At 56.4% G+C, this 17765-nt stretch overlaps 8 protein-coding genes across 8 annotated transcripts; 5 read left to right on the top strand and 3 right to left on the bottom strand.

The window, feature by feature from the left end:
• Positions 1–468: 468 nt before the first annotated feature.
• Positions 469–1664, bottom strand: BDZ99DRAFT_108098 (uncharacterized protein). The gene has a single exon (XM_033712380.1). It carries the CDS (start codon positions 1186–1188, stop codon positions 532–534), a length of 657 nt encoding a protein of 218 aa, XP_033572581.1. The 5' UTR covers positions 1189–1664; the 3' UTR covers positions 469–531.
• A 477-nt stretch (positions 1665–2141) lies between these two features.
• On the bottom strand, positions 2142–3051 carry BDZ99DRAFT_524581 (uncharacterized protein; the record flags this gene model as incomplete). The annotated part of the gene is made up of 2 exons (XM_033725920.1): positions 2142–2896; positions 2943–3051. The coding sequence occupies 2 exons, from the start codon at positions 3049–3051 to the stop codon at positions 2142–2144; spliced, it is 864 nt and encodes a 287-aa protein (XP_033572580.1).
• A 146-nt stretch (positions 3052–3197) lies between these two features.
• Positions 3198–3917, top strand: BDZ99DRAFT_524580 (uncharacterized protein; the record flags this gene model as incomplete). Its single annotated transcript, XM_033725919.1, has 1 exon — positions 3198–3917. The coding sequence occupies one exon, from the start codon at positions 3198–3200 to the stop codon at positions 3915–3917; it is 720 nt and encodes a 239-aa protein (XP_033572579.1).
• Positions 3918–6105: 2188 nt separating this feature from the next.
• BDZ99DRAFT_524579 (p53-like transcription factor) lies at positions 6106–8940 on the top strand (the record flags this gene model as incomplete). Its single annotated transcript, XM_033725918.1, has 4 exons — positions 6106–6115; positions 6465–6666; positions 7089–7307; positions 7389–8940. 4 exons carry the CDS (start codon positions 6106–6108, stop codon positions 8938–8940), a joined length of 1983 nt encoding a protein of 660 aa, XP_033572578.1.
• A 600-nt stretch (positions 8941–9540) lies between these two features.
• BDZ99DRAFT_107950 (uncharacterized protein) lies at positions 9541–10149 on the top strand. Its single transcript, XM_033712378.1, has one exon. The coding sequence runs from the start codon at positions 9711–9713 to the stop codon at positions 10050–10052; it is 342 nt and encodes a 113-aa protein (XP_033572577.1). The 5' UTR covers positions 9541–9710; the 3' UTR covers positions 10053–10149.
• Positions 10150–10389: 240 nt separating this feature from the next.
• On the top strand, positions 10390–11749 carry BDZ99DRAFT_466566 (P-loop containing nucleoside triphosphate hydrolase protein). Its single transcript, XM_033720806.1, has 2 exons — positions 10390–10684; positions 10978–11749. The coding sequence occupies exons 1-2, from the start codon at positions 10484–10486 to the stop codon at positions 11668–11670; spliced, it is 894 nt and encodes a 297-aa protein (XP_033572576.1). The 5' UTR covers positions 10390–10483; the 3' UTR covers positions 11671–11749.
• A 2330-nt stretch (positions 11750–14079) lies between these two features.
• Positions 14080–14878, top strand: BDZ99DRAFT_108037 (uncharacterized protein). Its single transcript, XM_033712379.1, has one exon. The coding sequence runs from the start codon at positions 14314–14316 to the stop codon at positions 14779–14781; it is 468 nt and encodes a 155-aa protein (XP_033572575.1). The 5' UTR covers positions 14080–14313; the 3' UTR covers positions 14782–14878.
• On the bottom strand, positions 14879–17511 carry BDZ99DRAFT_540148 (uncharacterized protein). The gene is made up of 4 exons (XM_033726700.1): positions 17411–17511; positions 15997–17286; positions 15566–15706; positions 14879–15510 (listed from the first exon to the last, which is right to left on the bottom strand). The coding sequence occupies exons 1-4, from the start codon at positions 17503–17505 to the stop codon at positions 14976–14978; spliced, it is 2061 nt and encodes a 686-aa protein (XP_033572574.1). The 5' UTR covers positions 17506–17511; the 3' UTR covers positions 14879–14975.
• Between the last annotated feature and the right edge of the window lie 254 nt (positions 17512–17765).

Below are 17765 nucleotides of genomic sequence, written 5' to 3'. Positions count from 1 at the left end.
CAAGCACGGGAAATTGAAAGCATTCGATGATGGTAAGTTGTATTCCTCACTCTATATTGAATGTAATGGCTACTAGAGTCCCGAAAGGGCAGGCTAAACGTTGAAACACCTACCTCGTCCATTGCCTAATAAAGCACCTGAGTCCAACTACTGGATCGTGCTCAATCCCCAGACTACAATCGGCCCCCAACATCAGAGGAGCTGGAAATGAGAGATTCGTTGAAAAAACTCAGGGGGCCCTCGCAATGGCCAGGTCCAGCATCGGCAAGAGCTCAACCAAGTAGCGGCATGACATCAAGCTATCATCTCTGGCCGATCTTCCTCTTTCGGCATCCTCAATGGCAGCAGCCTCACACAAATAGATGCCGGAGCCAGGGGCGGCACCGATGCCGACTTCAGCCCTAGGCAAGATACCGCACCCTCGGCGGGCGGGGAGATCCCGCTCACGAGGCTGCCAGTCACTCACAATGAAACCAGAATTTGGCCGAAAGGGGCAGACTAGAAGTGAGGGACGGGGGTTGAAGTGCGATCCTACCTGGTTCGCGGCAGGAGTTGACGTGCGGTGCGCGAGCGGCTGACGATAAGGGGTGTCAGATCAATAGAGGATGCAGCGGCTGCGGCACTGTGGCGTTTTCGCCTGATGAGGTGCCGGCCATGCGGGAGGCGGCACATCCACGCTGGAGATTGCGGAGAGGCGATGGCCACGGTGATGGCGGAGGAGGAGCGGGCGCCCGAAGGAGCAGGCGGACGGTCGAGTCGGCGAGAAGATGGGCCGAGACTGGCGGCAATCACATGGCCGACGGTCACAGGGCGGCTGTCCACCGACGCCTCGTTCTCTGGCCCCCAGCTAGGCCGTGGCAGAGCAGCAGGCTGCCTTCTTCGCCATGTCGACAGTTTGCCGCAGCGGCGCAGGCACGGGCCAGCGGTTCGTGGGCTGATCTGAGGCCCCCCCGGCCGGGCTGCTGCACGTTCTACCGCGCCGAGAGCGTCGCATTCGCTCTCGGATGGCTGCCGGCCGTGAGCTGCCCGCCAGCTGCCCGCCATGTTTGCCGGAAACAGGAGCACGCGCTGCCCTGAGCCTCGAGGTTTGTGCGGCGACGTTGGGCCGTTGCCGCCGACCGCGGAACCGCTGCCCCTCGGTCCCAAGCCGCGCGCGGGAGACGGTGGGTCGAACGCAGAGTGAAGCATGGAGCCGATTACTAAGAAGCAGAGGTCAGCAAGTGCAAACGAAGGGCGAGAGACGGCACTAGCAGGCGTTCCAACGGCCCGAGCTGTTGAGGCTGGGCAGAACCAAGCAGTGGCCAGCAGGAGGGAGTGTAACCCAATGCGTCTTGTGTCATAGCATTTTCTGGAATGGGCAGCCTGCCATCGGCCGGACGGTGCGACTCTACCTTCTCGCTACCAGCTTTTGGCTGGGGAAGCGTTGTGAAGCGGCGGCCGGCGAGCGGCAGTGGGCGACAAAGAAACTCATGCATCCATGCTCCCACGCTTCACTGGCTCTCTCACCATCCTCTGGCGCCGCTAGGTAAGCAGCATGCCTTCGTCGACAGAGCAGCGGCCGCGTCACTGCCCCTGCACGGGCTCACGAGACGACGATATTGCTGAGCTCGGAAGCACACCCTCCCGGACGCCAGGTGGCTGAAGAGGTTGGCAAGGCGCGGCCGGCTTCGCCATCCAACCGGCCACGCACAAACTCTATTGTGGGGTGCCTAGTTGCACGAGATCCGCTGTGCGAGTCCTAGGGCGACAAAGGCTCGGGTCGAGGCTTAGGACTGCAACTAGCCAGGAACCTGAGCACTATCTGTAATAGCTGGCACTCGTATAGTTCGTCATTGTCGCCCATTAGTCTGTCTGGACGCTCAATCGCACTGCCCCTGACGGCCGTGCTCCACAATCTGCGGGAGTCACGCCAGAACTGAGCGCTGCCAGCTGACAGGCGCCACCGTGTCTGCAAAGACGTAGGAGCGTCATGTCGAATCAAACGCGATCGACGTTGACGTCGTTGATGCCGGAAGTCATGAGAGGATCGGACGATAGGGGTAGGTGGAGAGGGCGGACCCCAGATCAGATGGAGTTGTCCAGGGCCTGCTTCAACCAAGATTTAGAAGAATGCAAACAAACACAAACATTAACACTGAGGACTAGATGGCGCGACGATATTCTGATCCATAGTTGAGAAGTGACCGAGGTGAAGCGGACTGGGTCTCCACGATAATGTCGGACAGCCCGAGACAACGACCTAATTGTCGGGAAAGGCTGGAGCAATGGCTGCTCTCGAGGAATGAGGGTTCAGTCGAGGCTGGTGGCCTATCCTGTGCGGGCCGGACCGCTAGTGAGGGCGTGTGGAGGGCGCTGGAGGACTGCTCTCCAGACGTCAGTGCCGTCAGCGTGGCCAATTGGTTCTTGCAGCCAAGCAGTGGGCTCGGTGCGACGCATGCACTGATCGGGTGGTGAGAGAGGTCGACAGATTGGACGTTGGTGGTGGGTGGTGGGCGAGGGACTGAGACAGCAGCAATGTAGGCTAGCTTGCGGAGGAATACTGAGGCCGATTTCGATGGGCTGCGTTTCCGACGGATATTCGAGGCTTCCTGGAGCGAGCAGCGGAGAGGTTTCTGGACGCTGCTTGGCCCCTGGGCGAGGAGGTTTAGGAAGCGACGGGAGGCTGCGTCGTCTGGTTGCGCAACGGCCGCTCCCTGCATCTTAAGGGCAACGATATGACTTTCAGGCTTAGCCCGACGATCACCGTCTCCAGATTTCTCCGGCCGCCACCAGTAGCCTGTCCTCGAAGCGGCCGTTGCACTGGCTCGTGAGCACCCCCAAAGATGCGATGAAGGCTGCTGGAGCGTCTGGGGCGAATCACTTGGCGACAGCTCTCGGGCCACGCACAGGAATGCGCCTGAGCTGCGTCAGATGACCACGCAGCGGCAGCACTCAGCAGCGACTCGGAGAGCGAAGCTGCGGCAAGCCTTCGGGCAGCTGCTGGTGTTTGAGGCCCTGATCGGATCTGTGGTGATCGACGCGGCGATTGGGCCAGATGCCGTCAGATGCCATGCTCAACGGCCATGGCTCAGGCAAGGAGTGGAGCGCAGAGCAGCTGGTTCCGGTCAGCCCCGAGCGCTGGGACGTGGGCGATGTGAGTGCTCTCCGTCTATCGGGCCTGTCGCGTGTCCCGAGGCGGTGTGTAGGTGGAGTCAGGAATGCCAGCTGGCCACGCCGGCAATGCGATTGCCCTCAGCGGCCATGACTGCAGCGTTCTCACGATCCAATTCAGCGCTGCGTCCATTGGGGATGGCCAGTCTGCGAGGGCTAGTGTGAGGCGTGAGCCGTGGATGGCGGTGGAGTCGCGATGCGAGGTGGATCGATCTAACGGGGCGGGCGGGCCTTCCGCGGTGGCGCTGGCGCTAGGCCCGTCCCGGACTGGCACGTCATCTCCTGCACGTCACGCTGCTCCCTGTCGCTCGTCTGCTGCACCAGCGGCGCAATTCACTGAATCCTGGCATGCCCTGTCTGCGAGGGTGCTGCGGGCCTGGGACGCGTCTGCCTCTGGACGTTTTCTTCCGGCCCAAGAACCGACTGACCACGCAAGGGAGCACTGGAGGCATCGCGAATATGAGCCCCAGGACCGCATCACCTGTCGCCCGCCGTCTAGGACACCCCAATCATCGCCAGCCGCGCCCCAGCCTCTCCCGCTCCCCGCCGCCCCTCCGTGCTGTTTTCGGCGTGCCGCGCAGCTCCCGACTGCTCGGGATAGAGTGCTGGGGATGATAGGAGCCCGGATCATGGCGCAGAGCCTGCTCGTCCTGCTCTCCACAGCCAGAGGGTTGCATCCAGAGCAGACAGCTCGCAGCCGTGGCGTTTTTGTGGTGAATGCTGGCGCGGGTTTGCGACCTCTCCGCCCCAGAGCCCGCCCGCAATAGCGTCCGCCGTATCGACTTTGTGACAGGTAACGGCTCCTCCCATCCACCCCCCGTCCTGTCCAAGCTCTCCTACGCCCTCGCCCCCATCCCATCCTCCCCAGCCATTCACTCGGCACGCCGTTTCTCCGCCCGATCGCCGCTGCCCCTGCGCCGTGCGGGCCGTGGCGTCAGAGAGAGGCAGCCTCTTGGCCGCGAGCCTGGCGTGCTCAGCCAATCCCTTCGCGCTCGCCTGGGGTTGCTGCAGAGCAAACTTTGATCATCCGTTCGCCTGCTGCATGTTATTCTTAGAGGCGGCCGAAATGAGACATTGCATTCCCAGGCCGGCGGACGTGAGCTGCCGTCTCGAGGCCCTAAGCAATCGAGCTGTGTTGCGCGCTCCATGTTCCTGCGTCCATTCACTGGCCAATGGCTGCCCCCATCCCGCCCCAGCGCGCCGCAGCCGCCAGGCCTCCGGCGCAAGGAATGCGGCGCGGCGTGGGCGGGAGACGCTTCGAGAAGGGATGGGTGCTTGGGCCCTGGGGCAAATCATTCCTCCCTGCCTTCGGAGATATAGATAGACCGCATTGGGAACTGGTGTGCTGCAGCTTGCCAATGCTACCCTGTGCTAGAATCGCCGTGGTCTGAGCCTGGGCAATACGATGGATGCTCTTGGGGCTGAATCTGAGCCATCAACAACTGGTGCTTAAAGCGACCTAGGTAGATATTTCTCCTTTCAGCCATCCAAGGATACCACCCGGCACAACTGCCAGCTAGTCGTGCCCTGTATCCGCCGTCGATCCCCCCAGTCCCTCCCCAAGTCCCAGCAGATCCCAAGCCGTGTGCTTCTACCGCTCATCAGGTTAATGCCCGGTGCTTTCTTTGACCTCAATCTCTCCGCTCGCCGCCTCCCCCTACTGTCTCCACACGCTGTCCCAAGCTCTGTCTGAGCTGTCCCTTTGTCATTAAACCGCGTTGCATCCCAAGTCTGGTCCGCCTGCTCCACTACCAGGGGCCGCCAAACCAAAGATCACGGGGATCGCAGGGTCCTAGCCGTCTGTGCGACCGAGCCGTTGCCAGAAGCCGATCTGGAAGAAGCTTGGGTGCTTATATGTCCTCTGCCTTCGCACTGCCGGAGACATCAGACTCACCATTATTCTCCTGTTTCCCCTTCCGTCACTCGATCATTCGAACAACGGTCGGCGACGACAGCGGCGAATCGAATACGAAGGCCGAGCAGATCACCCAATAGGACTATCAGCATCCGGGCTTCCGCGTGGATCGCTAGCCGGCCCACCTACGAGGCAGACAAGTCAGATCGAAGACGAAAAGCCACCCCGCAAACTCTGGACGCCACGCAATTTTGGCTGCCGCAGGAGAACCTGGTACGTTTCGAGTCGAGCTGGCACACGCGCTGGGGACGTGACTGACTGACTGACCAGGCCAGACTCCGCCGAAATCGCAGCATTGCCCAGCAGCCAGGACCGTTGTGAGATCCCTCCTGCCTGTGCGTCACCGCTGGATCTGCGGAGAGCAGTCTGAGCGTTCCGCCCGTTTTAAGGCACAGCATTCCGCCAGCAAGCATCCCGCACATCACCCGGGCCGTTGACCTTGACCACAAGCTGCGTGACAAGCGAGCGCGCGTGCATCCCGAGTCTTTCTTCCGCCTGTCTTTCTTGTGTTGTGCGTATCCGGCTTCACCATCTCAATCTGTGGGAGAAAGTGGTTCGGCACTGCGGCCTGCCCCAGGGACCCTAACAGGCATCACCATTCCAGTCACACGCCAGATAGCTGCCGCAGCTAATTGAGAATCGCACCCCCGGGCCGGCTAAACCCCCAGATTCCCTTGAAGCGAGTCTGGGCGACCTGCCCTCTCAGGCCGCGTCTACGCCCGAACGAGCAGCGAGAGACCGGAAACCGAGCCGCCCGAGCAGCGCAGCCGGGCCGCGAGCGGCTACGCAGGAGGCAGCGAGGTAGCGCCTGGAGAGCATCGAGGCGGTTCGAGAGAGATCGAGAGAGATCGAGAGGTTCGAGCAGCGGCGACGATCGAATCCACGCGACGGCCCGTCTGAGGCTCTGCTGCTGAAGCGCCCGCTGGCCCTAGTTCACGACAGCGGCAGGACGTGCCAACCGCCGGTGCAGACGAGACCGAGCGGCTATACGGCCAACAGGAGCGAGCAAAGAGTAGAGAGCGAGCGGCGCGTCTGCAGCGATGAATCAAGGTAAGTCAGCCTTAAGCCCCCCGGCACTGTTGGGCCAAAACCGCCCCCCTTCACTGCCCAATTCCTCTCCGCACTTCCTCTCCCTGCCGCCCTGTCGCCCTGTCTGATGCCCACTGCTCCCCTCCACGCCCGCTGCGATTCTTCTATATCTCGCTGGCCGCCGCGGCTGCGACCTCATGTAGTGCACTCTTGCAGGCCATCCCGACGCCCGATCCCCATTGTGCAACCCCAGGGTGCAGTCTGCGTGGTCGCTTCTTCTCACGCACGTTGTCTGTTGTTGTCCCACCGTGTTGCACACTCGCAGAGTGCGAAAACGGCGCCCCCGGGCGATTGGCTAACTGGCCCGCAGTCATCCAGCCGCTGCCTCTGGCGTCCGACTACCCCCTCTCGTCGGAGCAGGAGTGCAGCAACATCGAGCACATCGGCTCTCATGCACATCACGGCTTTGCCGTCCCCGATACGCTGAGGCGCGACGGCCAACCGTCCTCGCTGCACTCTCTCAGCGGCAGCAATGGGCTGCGTTACATGCCCCATCGACCACATGAAGCACAGTAAGTTGCTATTCTCTTCATTGGACCCTCCCAGCCTGCCCCCGGCCTTGCAGCCTGCCAAGTGCGGTAGTGTTGCCTTGCCGTGCCGCCCCAGCGCGCTCCCGCACCATTCGACGCCTTTTCGTCGTGCTGCCTGACTCCGCTCCCCTCTGAGGCGCCAATGGACAGCAGCCGAAACAAACACGTCGTCATGTCGACCCTCAGCACGCAGGTCGTACACATACCGGCAGTGTGGTGCACCTATCTTTCCCACCGCGCCGGTCTGTCACATTGATCACACGACAACCCAGCAGTGTCATATCGTGCCTGTCAGGATTGACAACTAAAACCGTGCCACCGTGCTGCCCATGTTACACATAGCCTCCTGCTGGCATCACTTCCGAACGCACGCCTAGAGGTCGTGGCTAACAGGCTAGCTATAGGCACCAAACCGGCACTGGGTTCTCCGACTCCAGCTCAGGCTCCATCTCGACCAGTCCGAGCTCAAACACATCCTCGTTAGCCTTCTCGTCCTTTTCGGCAGCCAGCGTCGGATATCCCACCCCCAGCCTGGCAAACTCGTACTCGACTACGAACCAGTATTTTCCAAGCAACTACCAGCAGTTTGGCAACTTGAATATGCGCCCAAGGATGTCGTCTATGTAAGTAGCCTTGACGCTCGATAGCCTTTCCGTCCCGTCCAACCTGAGTTTTGGTGCATGACAGCTGACAGCAGATGGTAGAACGGAACATTCGACACCGGGTATGCTGCCTCCTGCACGATCACCAGGGATTGGCAATCCAGTGTCACCATCTCTGGGAGCATCTGCTAGAGATAACTACACTACTTCCACGCCTGGTCTTCACAGGCATTCTACTCTCTCCCCTCGTGGGCACCTCGATTCGCTTTCACGAGCTCATCAGTACGGCTCGCAGCCCGAAACTCCTCGCAGCCTCCTTCAGACCACTCCACTCTCTCCGCCATCGGCCTCCTCGTACAGTAGCGCAGGGACCATGTTGAGCTACTCAAACAACCCACAGGCCCTGACTGACACCCCCCCCTTCAACCAACAGGAGAACTATGGCGACATTACTTGCGATGGCCAGACCATTGTCCCTCACATTGAGGCCAAAATCGAAAAGGGTTTCTTCTTCTCCAACGATAGAGTTTGGACATGCTATCGACGGAACTATTTCTCTGTCCTTGTGTCATACGCACTAAGCCCACACATCAGCAACAACGGACGTCTCTACCTGACCCGTGGGAACAAGCCAGCGGAGCAAATCCAGTCGATTGCAATGTCGTTGTCGGCTGCCGTGGATGGAGCTACTGGGAAAACGATAGAACTTATTCAACACACCCCTAAGCGAGACAAGGGGCCTCAACTTGCCATCACCAAGCAGCTCCTCTCTCCGACACCTCCCGGGAAAGCGCATAACGATCACACTTACGGCATGGCTCACTACCAGTCCACGCAAAGTGTAGGAGGGCCTTTTCTACCGCTCCAAAATGAAGGAGAGCAGCCTCATGGGTACGCTCCCACAGGCCACTCCGCGGCCACGCATCAACACATCTTTGAGCGAATTCAGTTCAAGTCTGCGACGGCCAACAATGGAAAACGTCGGGCACAACAGCAGTACTACCACTTGATTGTGGAACTGTGGGTCAACATACAGAAAGGCTGTGATGATAAGCCCAACTGGTTTAAAGTCGCACAGCGGGTGTCTCAGCCCGTTGTTGTACGTGGTCGCTCACCAAGCCACTACCAAAATGAAGGACCACATGGCACCGGAAATTCAGGGAGAGGGGGAACAGGCCCTGGTGGACCTGGCCATCCTCATTACGGCCCTGGGGGACTACAACGCTTCATGCCCTCTGGAGGCTTAGGCGGTGGTGGGTTGTCTGGCGGATACGGTGCGGGAGGTTATCGTCCCGGCAACCAATACTCATTGGACCCCAGCCCAGTAGGGAGTCACTCAGTTAGCTCAGCTAGCTCATTGAGTGGAGGTCCAGTAGAGGGCTTGGTTGGAGACCAGCATATGATGGACGAAGATGAAAGTAAAGCGATCGATGGGTACGACGGCTACCAGTACTATCCCAGTCCGCTCTACGACGCCGGCATTTCCCAAGACAAACCACCTCCAGCATCATTTCAGGAGGCACGAAGGATCAAGGAAGAGTCGGTTTCGACTGGCTGGCAGGGTGGAGGGTGCGGCCGCTTCCAAGGGATAGAATCCAGCCGTGGCTACTACCCCGACCTCCTCGCTGCTCATACTAACCACACCACGTATTGAGCACCAAACACCCTTCCACGAATCCAAAAGTAAATGCCATGCATCTACATTACGCAGCATGACGACTACGAGTGAGAAGACGAACAAGACGCCATGCCCAATCTGGAAGGGTTCTGCGTTTATACACCCAACATACTTATCACCATATCCAAGTCGTTCTCCTTAACGAAGTTCATCTTCGAGTCATTATTACCACATCCCGCTTCGGGCTCCGATCAAGCTGGCAATCAACCCGCCAAGCCATAAAGCGCTTCCATCGAGCTGAGCCTCTTGCACTTTCGTAGGCTCGGCACGGGTAGGGCGTAGGCACAGCGATGTAAATTGGAACGGGGCGTTCGATACTAGCAATCGCTATGCCTGGTAGGCCGCCGTATTGGGATCGTATTGAGAGCCACAGACCATGCAGCAACCACGAAAGAATCCCCTGCATCTGGTGCCGGGCTTTCCGATTCGGTCACGCAGCTCGTATTGCAAAAAGATTACCGAGTGCAGACGGCCGGCTTCCAAGTCTACCTCAGGTTCTGTCGACTACAAGTCGCATCTCCTTCGAACTTGTCATCTGTCATCTGCCCTCTATGCTACCTAGGTATGACCGTCACGAAATTGGCTGAACGCTTGCTTTCTTGTCGTAAACTTCATTTCATATGTTGTAGCTTGCACCTTGCAAATCTTTTTTTTATTTCTTTTGTAACGGTCATGAGATCTAGGTATCAGGATTAGGAAAAGGGTAACACTAAGGCACGGATATCTGGAAACGGTCACTGCACTGTATGGACAATGGGTTACGGGTCATGGGTATGGTATCGGCATGGATCATGGGCTACGGTGCAAAAGGGCGAAAACTCCTGGCATGGAGTATGTCGGTTACAGGTATACCGGCTCCTTTACTTGTTTTCAGTCCACGTTTCCTGCGTCGACCTGTAATGTTTTGTCGTGATGGTCAGCCACACGGATCGGCCGCGCGATGGGGTCAGCGATGGGGATTTGGACGATGCTTTGTAACGTCGGTGAAAGAGGTGGAGGAGGCCTGCATAGAGCAACATGGGATGAGGGCGAGAAGAGATGGACACTGGATGAGTGCATTAATGACGGCGGCAGTGTGCTGTGTATGATTACAGTTTCCTATCAAAAGCATCTATGTAGTTTGACGAATGCAGGCGGCCCTCTTCCTTGAACCATCCTGGATCTGACTGTAATGTGCATGGTTGGATGTTGGTGATGTGGGCGATCTTTGCACGAACGAAATGCGATTGAAACTGTCCCCGTTGGACTGCAATACCCTAATCACTACAACCCATCTGCGGAGATGTTGGTCAGCATCTGTCGCGAGCATTGCGAGAGCTGGGCCAACAGGCCGACTGTGAAGGACAGAATAAGCTCGCTAGCGCCCGCCGCCATACCCGCACCAGATCTACGACGGCGCACCAGCAATGACTCGGGCAATCCCCACATCGACCACGTCGTCTCACCCTGCCGGACCCAACGACAACCTCACCCGCTCAATCTCCACACGCTCGAACACGCCCTCTCCCAGGTCCTCAGCATGGCCTGGCACGATGCTGACAGCTGGCTCACGCTCGCCTTCGCGCCACACCCGGGCACGCTCGCGCTGGCGCTGCTCGTCGTGATTACGCTGCCGATCCTGCTGCATGCCTACATCTACCGCCGCCGCGCGCCCGACAGCTTGCCGACGTTTCTGCTGATTGGGCCCAGCAGCGCGGGCAAGACGAGCTTGCTGACGCTGGTGAGTGCGACTTCGTCGAGCTGGTCCCCGACGAGCTCAGCCCGCACTCGTCTCGATCCTGGGGAGAACGCCTTGTCGGCGTCTTCACGTCCCGAAGGAAGGGTCCCAAAGACGAGGACTGTCAGCTTCACCGCTGTCACCATTCACCCAGCCCTAATTTAACAGAGGCGGAAATTAGTGCCGTCTGGGCTGGCCGATCTTGGGACCAGAGTCCCCAAACACTCAGATTCTGATTACAGCTTCGAGCCCTTCAAAGTCCCGACAGACCGTTCGCTGACCACCACCTCTCACAGCTCTCCCACGGCACCCCCTCCGCAACCCACACCTCCTCGACCCCGACAGCCGCGAGTCTAGCCCTCCCTATCACTACGACACCCGCCTCCTCCCGCTACCGGTCGAACAACGACCCCTCCGCTGACCGTGCACGCAAGTTCCGTCTGCTCGATACCCCCGGCCACGGGAAGCTGCGCCACTACGCGCTCTCGACCCTCGCGAAGACCGGACCAGGGGGCGCGCTCAAGGGCATAATCTTCGTGCTGGATGCCGCAGCGTTAGGGGAAGACGCAGGGGCGGCGGAGGCTGGAGAGTATTTGCATGACATCCTGCTACTGTTACAGAAACGGCATACGGGGAACAAAACCTCAAAAGGGCCAACCGCGATCCCTGTGCTAGTAGCGGCGAATAAAATGGATCTATTTACGGCGTTGCCAGAGAGTCTGGTGAAGATTCGGTTAGAGAAGGCAGTTGAGGAAGTCAGGAAGACTAGGGGGCGGGCGCTTAAGGATTCGGGAATTGAGTTGAGTGCTGGGGACGGGGAGGAGGAGGAGCGGGAGGGGTTGGCAGATGGGTATGAAGGCGCTTTTAATTTCAAGATGTTGGAGGATTCGGATATTGAGGTCAAGGTTGCCGGGGGGAGTGTGAAGGGGGATAAAGGGGAGGGGGCAGATGTGCAGGAATGGTGGGGATGGGTTGGAGAACAATTGTAATTTTGGAAATGGACAAGGGGCTTTTTTGAATAGCGAAGGGTGGAAGATTGAATAGGACAGGGTGTATTGGTACGATAGCTTATCTGAATTGACTCAAAATTTCAGCTCTAGGTGCGCCTTTTAGGCTGCTTACCACTGTACAGTCATATGCACACGCTTCGTTAATTTCGTCACTTAGTTCGATCTCATTCAGCAAACCCATCACATTCATCAATCACCACGAATCTTCAAGTCACCACAAAGAGGAAAATTCCATCGTAGCGTATCTATCTTCTCGTTTTTCAGCAGTTCTCGGGCATGTAGTCTCTGTGCTCATCAATACCTTCCATAAGGGCGTTTGTTTGTGCAGACGAATGCACGACTCATGGCTTCATGTAACAGCAGGTCTCATTGCCGTCGATGATTCCAGCACAGAATCGTCCATCGTCGAAGCTGCTCTTTCATAGGAAGAGACCGCGAGGAATTACGACTCATACACTTGGCAATTCCCTTTTTGAATTAAAGACCCCACCACACACACGACTCATAGGCGCGTGAGGTATAGTCGTTTTGAAGTCGGGAATCCAGACCAGGAACACATAATAGCACGGTTGGCCTGCACAAATGCCGAGGAAAAGTGATCATGCTGGTGGCGCGTATTCGGTGCAGGAGCTCCGACGTCTCACACTGCTCTTGCATGAGTATTTGGAAGTGTTGAGTACGACTCATAGGTACGGCCGGTCTTCTGATCACAACTCCACCGGACACAAGACTCATCGTTCGGACTCCGGACGTGTTTTGGCGCCGAGGGTCCAGGCCAGAACCACCCATCGCAAGCTGCTCTTCGGGGTTGAGGCGGGAGATATTTGATTTGCCGGCGCCGCGGACTCCAGCGCAGAATTACGCATCCGTCATATCGGGACTTTGTACAGTTGAAGAGGCCGGAATTGCGAATCATTGATTTATAATTCTTCCGGGTTCGACTCTACCTGGACACAGGAAACATGGCTTGCATGATTCCATGAAGTTTCTGGCACCGAAGATCCAGACCAGAAACACACATTGAACCATTTCTTCTTTGCTTTGAAATTGGAACGAGGGACTGGGTACAGGCAGGACCCATGCTGGGTGTCCACATTTAATGTTGAATATGTAGGACGGCTCATGGAGCCTTCAAGCGCGAATATTAGAACCGGCGACCCTACATGCGATACCAGGACTTGGATTTGAAAGGAAGTCCGGGCTCGAGACTCGAACTAGCTATAAATTGCAGCTCGACAGCGTTCATGACGAAGCCCATCAAATCGCCCGAGGTAGGTATTTAAAGTCTGAACGAACACACAGCACATAATTCTCTTTCGAGCCAGTGGTTGACACATAGAGTGAATGTATCAGCCGTCTTTTCGAAGTCTGTGCACTTAGCAAGGACTCTACACTACGATCTAGGGATCTCCGCCAGGCGAACGGCTCATGAACTCGTCGTCTAGGAGGGTTGAGCCAAGAGGTCTACCGGGAACATGACCCATGATATGGTTGAGAGTTTGCTTGAACTATGCAACTCGTCCGCGCACGGGCTCATCGCATTCGTCCCACGGTGAGGATCCAGCCACAAAAGTCCACGCGATCCTGCGATACTTTTAAACTCTTTTTCAGCGACTCCATAGTTCCTAGGCGACGACGATTCTGAAACTTCTGCCTAAGGCGGCGGAGGAGCATCTTCACAACCCAGGCCATTCGACAAGACCACCTCATCATACAGACAGTTCGAAGGCAGTCCCATGACAGGGACATGAGTACCATGCAGACGATTTTTCGAGGAATGGCAACAACTCCAAAGCACCCATTTCGTAAACGGTAGGCCAGTCTCATTTCTTGACAACGAGACTACTCAAAGGCGACCATCATAACTTCGACTGGCAGCTTTTGCGACGGAACACCTGGGCTCGGCCTATTGGAAGTTGTTGTATGCTGAGATGAAGACGCTCTGGACTCGACCCACCACCAGCCATCAGAGACCTCCCGCAAAAATGAGTAACCACAGAAGCCTCTGCCAGATCCATACTCTGAACTCTACATGCCGTATCGAAACAGAGTCGCCTGGACATGACATTACGCTCGCTGGAAGTTTGGACAGTACCAGACGGAGTACCATTGCCATTTGATCTTGGACGTGCTGAATGAACGTCACCTCTCATGAGGACTCGGCCTGGTAACTGTTGCTAAAAGCTAGCCCTCCCTTTGATGCGATCTGGCTTGACATGTAGAGTTGCCACAGTTTGTCTCATTATCTGACTCTGGCTGCAATGGCCCATGAATCCCTGTGCCGAGACTGTTTGAACTGTGCTGCCTCCTGCGGAGGCGACCCAAGACAGGAAACAGCTCCCAACTACCCATTCTTCGTCTATCTCTCCTTTTCGGCACCAGGTCAATTGACCGTTTCGATTCCTATCCAGCCGCCCAGACGGAATTGATGACCATCTTCTAGAGGCCCAAACTTCCCACAAATTTCCCCATGGGTTGGCCTACTAGACCACAGTCCCCTTCTTCCACAACTCCCAGCCCAATCCCAGCTGAAGCCCATCCGATGAAGAAAAAAAAGACTCTCAGAGGGGGGCAAAGCCTTCCTTACATATCCCGTCTGCCCCCTCCCAGCGCCTGTCGGCCATGGATAATCACGGAATCTACCGCCGTGGCCACGTATGCGAGAGCGGAGCACATCGGGCTTCTGATCGAGAACGACACGGAGAGGGCACGAGGGAGAAAGCGGTGTGGACGTGTTCCGCCATGATTACCATGGAGAGCATTTCATCTTCCGGATTTCTCCTTCTCCGACTGCAGAATTCGGATTGTGACGGTCGGGGATCGGAAGACACGTCCATACACCTGTCGCCAGCGTGCTCTTCTGACCAACGGCGGACCCGGAATTGCGCGAGAAGAGAGTGCTGTGTATACGTGGACAGTCATTCCCCCTTTCACATGCTACGATGCGCCTTCCGACCTCCGTCTTGTGAGGCGATGTCACGCGGCGAGGAATGTTCCCGACTTTCGGGGATGCGACCGGCATGTGTATCAGGCGGAATACCGCCGCGAGGTCCCCGCCTTTTCGTTATTCACGGGGTGCATTCCGAATAGCACGTGGAAAAAAGTCGTCGAGTGAAGATTGATGGACGGATTTTCCTGAGCTGCCTCGATAGGGCAGACGGACCATCATCAGCAATGGGAAGCGAGCCCTGTCTTCGATTCGATGAGAGTCACACGTTTTTAGAGGTTGGGAACTTTTCGAAGCACGCTAAACGGTGTCAAGCAATGACTTGGGCACCGACGTTTCAATCGCCAAAGCCACCTGCGAGGAATAAAAGTTGTTCGAATGTGCTTGCGCCATCAAAGGGCGCCTGGGATAGTGGAAAGGTGCCGTACAAATCCTCGCTAGGAAAGTCCAGTCGCAGCTCATCGTTGTCCCCGGGAGGTGCATCTCGTAGTAGCGGATCGATAACTGCATCGTCTCCGGAGTCGACCAATTGCAATTCTTCGTTGCCGCTTGCTGAGGGCTGAGAATCGCGACCCCAAAACGACTTCACAAACTTGGGCATGTCTAGAAATCGCCGTCGCTTTTCCGCGCTTCCGTTAGACTCGTCATGGCTCGGTGAGCCCGCTCTACGCTTTTGGGAGTTTGCACGGCTGCGGTCAATGGCTTCGAGCAGCTCTGATAGGAGCTTGACGCCACGAGCTGCGATGGCGCTTTGGTTATACTGCTTTAGCATCTCTATGCTTTCTTCGACTAGGAGTTTATGCTCGGAGGTTTCTGGCTCCTCAGGCGTTCGGTGGAAGACGTCCAGGCAAAGTATGATGCAGGCAGCGACGCTAAAAGAAAATCAGCAAATGCAAAATCTCAATGAATAGTCTGACCACTGCTCACCTGAATGCGGGATAAATCCATAATACTGGCCCGTCCTCTTCAACGGCTTGTGTATGTTCCTTTAGGATTGTTTTTGCGGCGGCAATACACGTCCGCCGAGTAATCGAAAAGGCCGGGTTCGTGAAGCTTAGTCCCAGAAACCTACGATAGTCAGCACCCTGCTTGCAGATGGAGCACAAAGTTGCTAGTTCGCGATGACTAGTTTTTTAGTGCTTGGAAATGTTCATGAATGTTAAATGCGGCCTCTCTAGAGAGCTCAATGAAGGGCTGTATGAATCACGTGATTCAAATCGGGGCTGAATTTTCCCTGGGCAGACCTCGTGCTTCGTCCGAGTCTTGCTCATAAAGAGGGGCATCCCAGACGGTGGCAAATAAGCGCATATGATCTAACTGTCTGCTCTGCTAAGATAGGGACTTTATCGGCGACTTACGCTCTATGAATCATACATATTTTGTGAGAGTAACTAATCGCAAGGGCTCTTCGGGCCCACGGCACATAGTGAGGCCAAGCAGGATCAATCTGCACGTTGGAGAGAAATTGGGGTCGGTGAGCAGTAGCCAAAGCACGCATTTGCTTGTCATATCTCAATACTTGCTCATATTTAGTGTAGAGTGTGTTGGAAGCCCCAACGGCGTCTTGAAGTTGCGGCATGACGTATGCGACTTCCAGTAAGTATCTTGGATAGCTGAGAATGGTCGGTTGAGAATCTGGAATAATCGCGGCACTATCGTCATTTCGATTGCCTGGCTTCTCGGTATTAGAGTGTAAGGGCTGAATCAGGTAGCTTTCGGAAAATGGAATCGAGAACCAGTCTTGCGTGCATAGCTGTGCCCAAACCCGCCGTCCGCGGAAGTCTCTTTTGCTAGCATGGGCTGGCTCAGGGCCTAAACGGTGCAGTCCCAGGCTCTGCGATATCTTGATGGCGGAAGCTAAAAGGATAGACTGTTGATTGGAGTACCCAATCATATGAGCGGAGATCGTCAAAGTTGCGATCGCTTCCACCGAATCCAAGGAGTAATGCGCCATGTACTCGCCGCGGTATAAGCAAGTGATCGTTCCTTGGTACCAGCGATGTGAAAGCGTGTCTTGCTCGGTGTCCATGAACCCCCATGTTTGAGCAATTTGTCGATTAGCGCAAGTTAAAGAGCCAGCCAAGACAGAGAATAGCAAGGCAGCCCATTGAAGGGATATACCCGAGCTCAAAATAGAGCCGTTGTGGGTATCGTAAAATTCCTGTAGCTGGCTCCGAAAGGTAGGAGCATGGAAAGAGCCGTGGTACCAAAGTAGGCTTTCGAGGTGCCAGTCTACTAATTGACACACCTGGCGCCGATCCGGTAGGTGCAATTGCAAAACTTGCAACTCTGACATGGCATTCTCTGCTCCACCTGCTCCAGGGGCCCCTGCCGCTGGGCTCTTAGGTTGAATTGCTTCGTGGTGGTCAGGATTCTTCATCCGGCCCCATGCAAGGAACTCTAAGATGGACGCTGCGTCTTCGATCTCGGAGCCTTGCCTTGGACGTGTGTCCGTGTGGGCTAAGCCCGAAGACGACGAAGCTAGAGGCGGCACATAGCGAGAGCCTGGAGCAGGCATGGCAGGCATGGAAGGGCGCATTGCTCCCGTGGAGTTCAGTCGCGCTTCTAGCTCAGCAATTCGTTTCGACAGTGTCTCAACGACGGCTGACTCTCCATGGTGCACTTCTAGAGGCGGTGTAAATACGTAACTATTAGATTCGACATCGCGGGTGCAAGCATCTTGATTTCCCCTAGATAGATGTCTAAGCAACTTACCAATACAACTGAAAGAACGCGAGCTCATAGGAGAGGAAACGGGGGACGCCGACTTACCTTTTGATGCAATTGCTACACGGAATCTCCTTATCACATTTGATTTTTCGTCGGGTGCAATCTGCGCAAGCAAGGCGTCTGCGGGCGGTCGCCATGGAAGGTGGAGGAGAGATGGAGTTCCGGCAAAATCGGGCTGCGGCCGAAGGTTTTCGGGCTCTCGGCCGGCTGCTTTTCTTCTTATCAAAAGGTGGGAGATCGATGTTTTTGGGTGATTAGTTTGAGATAGATAGCGCGGAACAGTATAACGGCAGCACAAAATACCAGTAGAAATACTACCCAGCTGTTATATTGCAGTACACTTATGCCTACTGAACCATGACAAAATACCAATCCCACGATGCAGCATGAGCTGCAG

The sequence above is a fragment of the Mytilinidion resinicola genome (assembly GCF_010093595.1).
Source record: "Mytilinidion resinicola strain CBS 304.34 unplaced genomic scaffold BDZ99scaffold_18, whole genome shotgun sequence".
Lineage (NCBI taxonomy): Eukaryota > Fungi > Ascomycota > Dothideomycetes > Mytilinidiales > Mytilinidiaceae > Mytilinidion > Mytilinidion resinicola.
The sequence above is the reverse complement of the archived record's forward strand: the minus strand, read 5'-3'. Positions and strand labels throughout refer to the sequence as shown.

Bases quoted from the DNA above. Each gene is read 5' to 3' on its own strand.
- BDZ99DRAFT_108098 (XM_033712380.1), bottom strand. From the start codon at position 1,188: ATGCTTCACTCTGCGTTCGACCCACCGTCTCCCGCGCGCGGCTTGGGA.
- BDZ99DRAFT_107950 (XM_033712378.1), top strand. From the start codon at position 9,711: ATGGACAATGGGTTACGGGTCATGGGTATGGTATCGGCATGGATCATG.
- BDZ99DRAFT_466566 (XM_033720806.1), top strand. From the start codon at position 10,484: ATGGCCTGGCACGATGCTGACAGCTGGCTCACGCTCGCCTTCGCGCCA. The intron at 10,685-10,977 runs GTGAGTGCGACT...CACCTCTCACAG, and splicing joins AGACGAGCTTGCTGACGCTG to CTCTCCCACGGCACCCCCTC.
- BDZ99DRAFT_108037 (XM_033712379.1), top strand. From the start codon at position 14,314: ATGGATAATCACGGAATCTACCGCCGTGGCCACGTATGCGAGAGCGGA.
- BDZ99DRAFT_540148 (XM_033726700.1), bottom strand. From the start codon at position 17,505: ATGGCGACCGCCCGCAGACGCCTTGCTTGCGCAGATTGCACCCGACGA. The intron at 15,707-15,996 runs GTAAGTCGCCGA...TGACTATCGTAG, and splicing joins ATATGTATGATTCATAGAGC to GTTTCTGGGACTAAGCTTCA. The intron at 15,511-15,565 runs GTGAGCAGTGGT...ATTTTCTTTTAG, and splicing joins TGGATTTATCCCGCATTCAG to CGTCGCTGCCTGCATCATAC.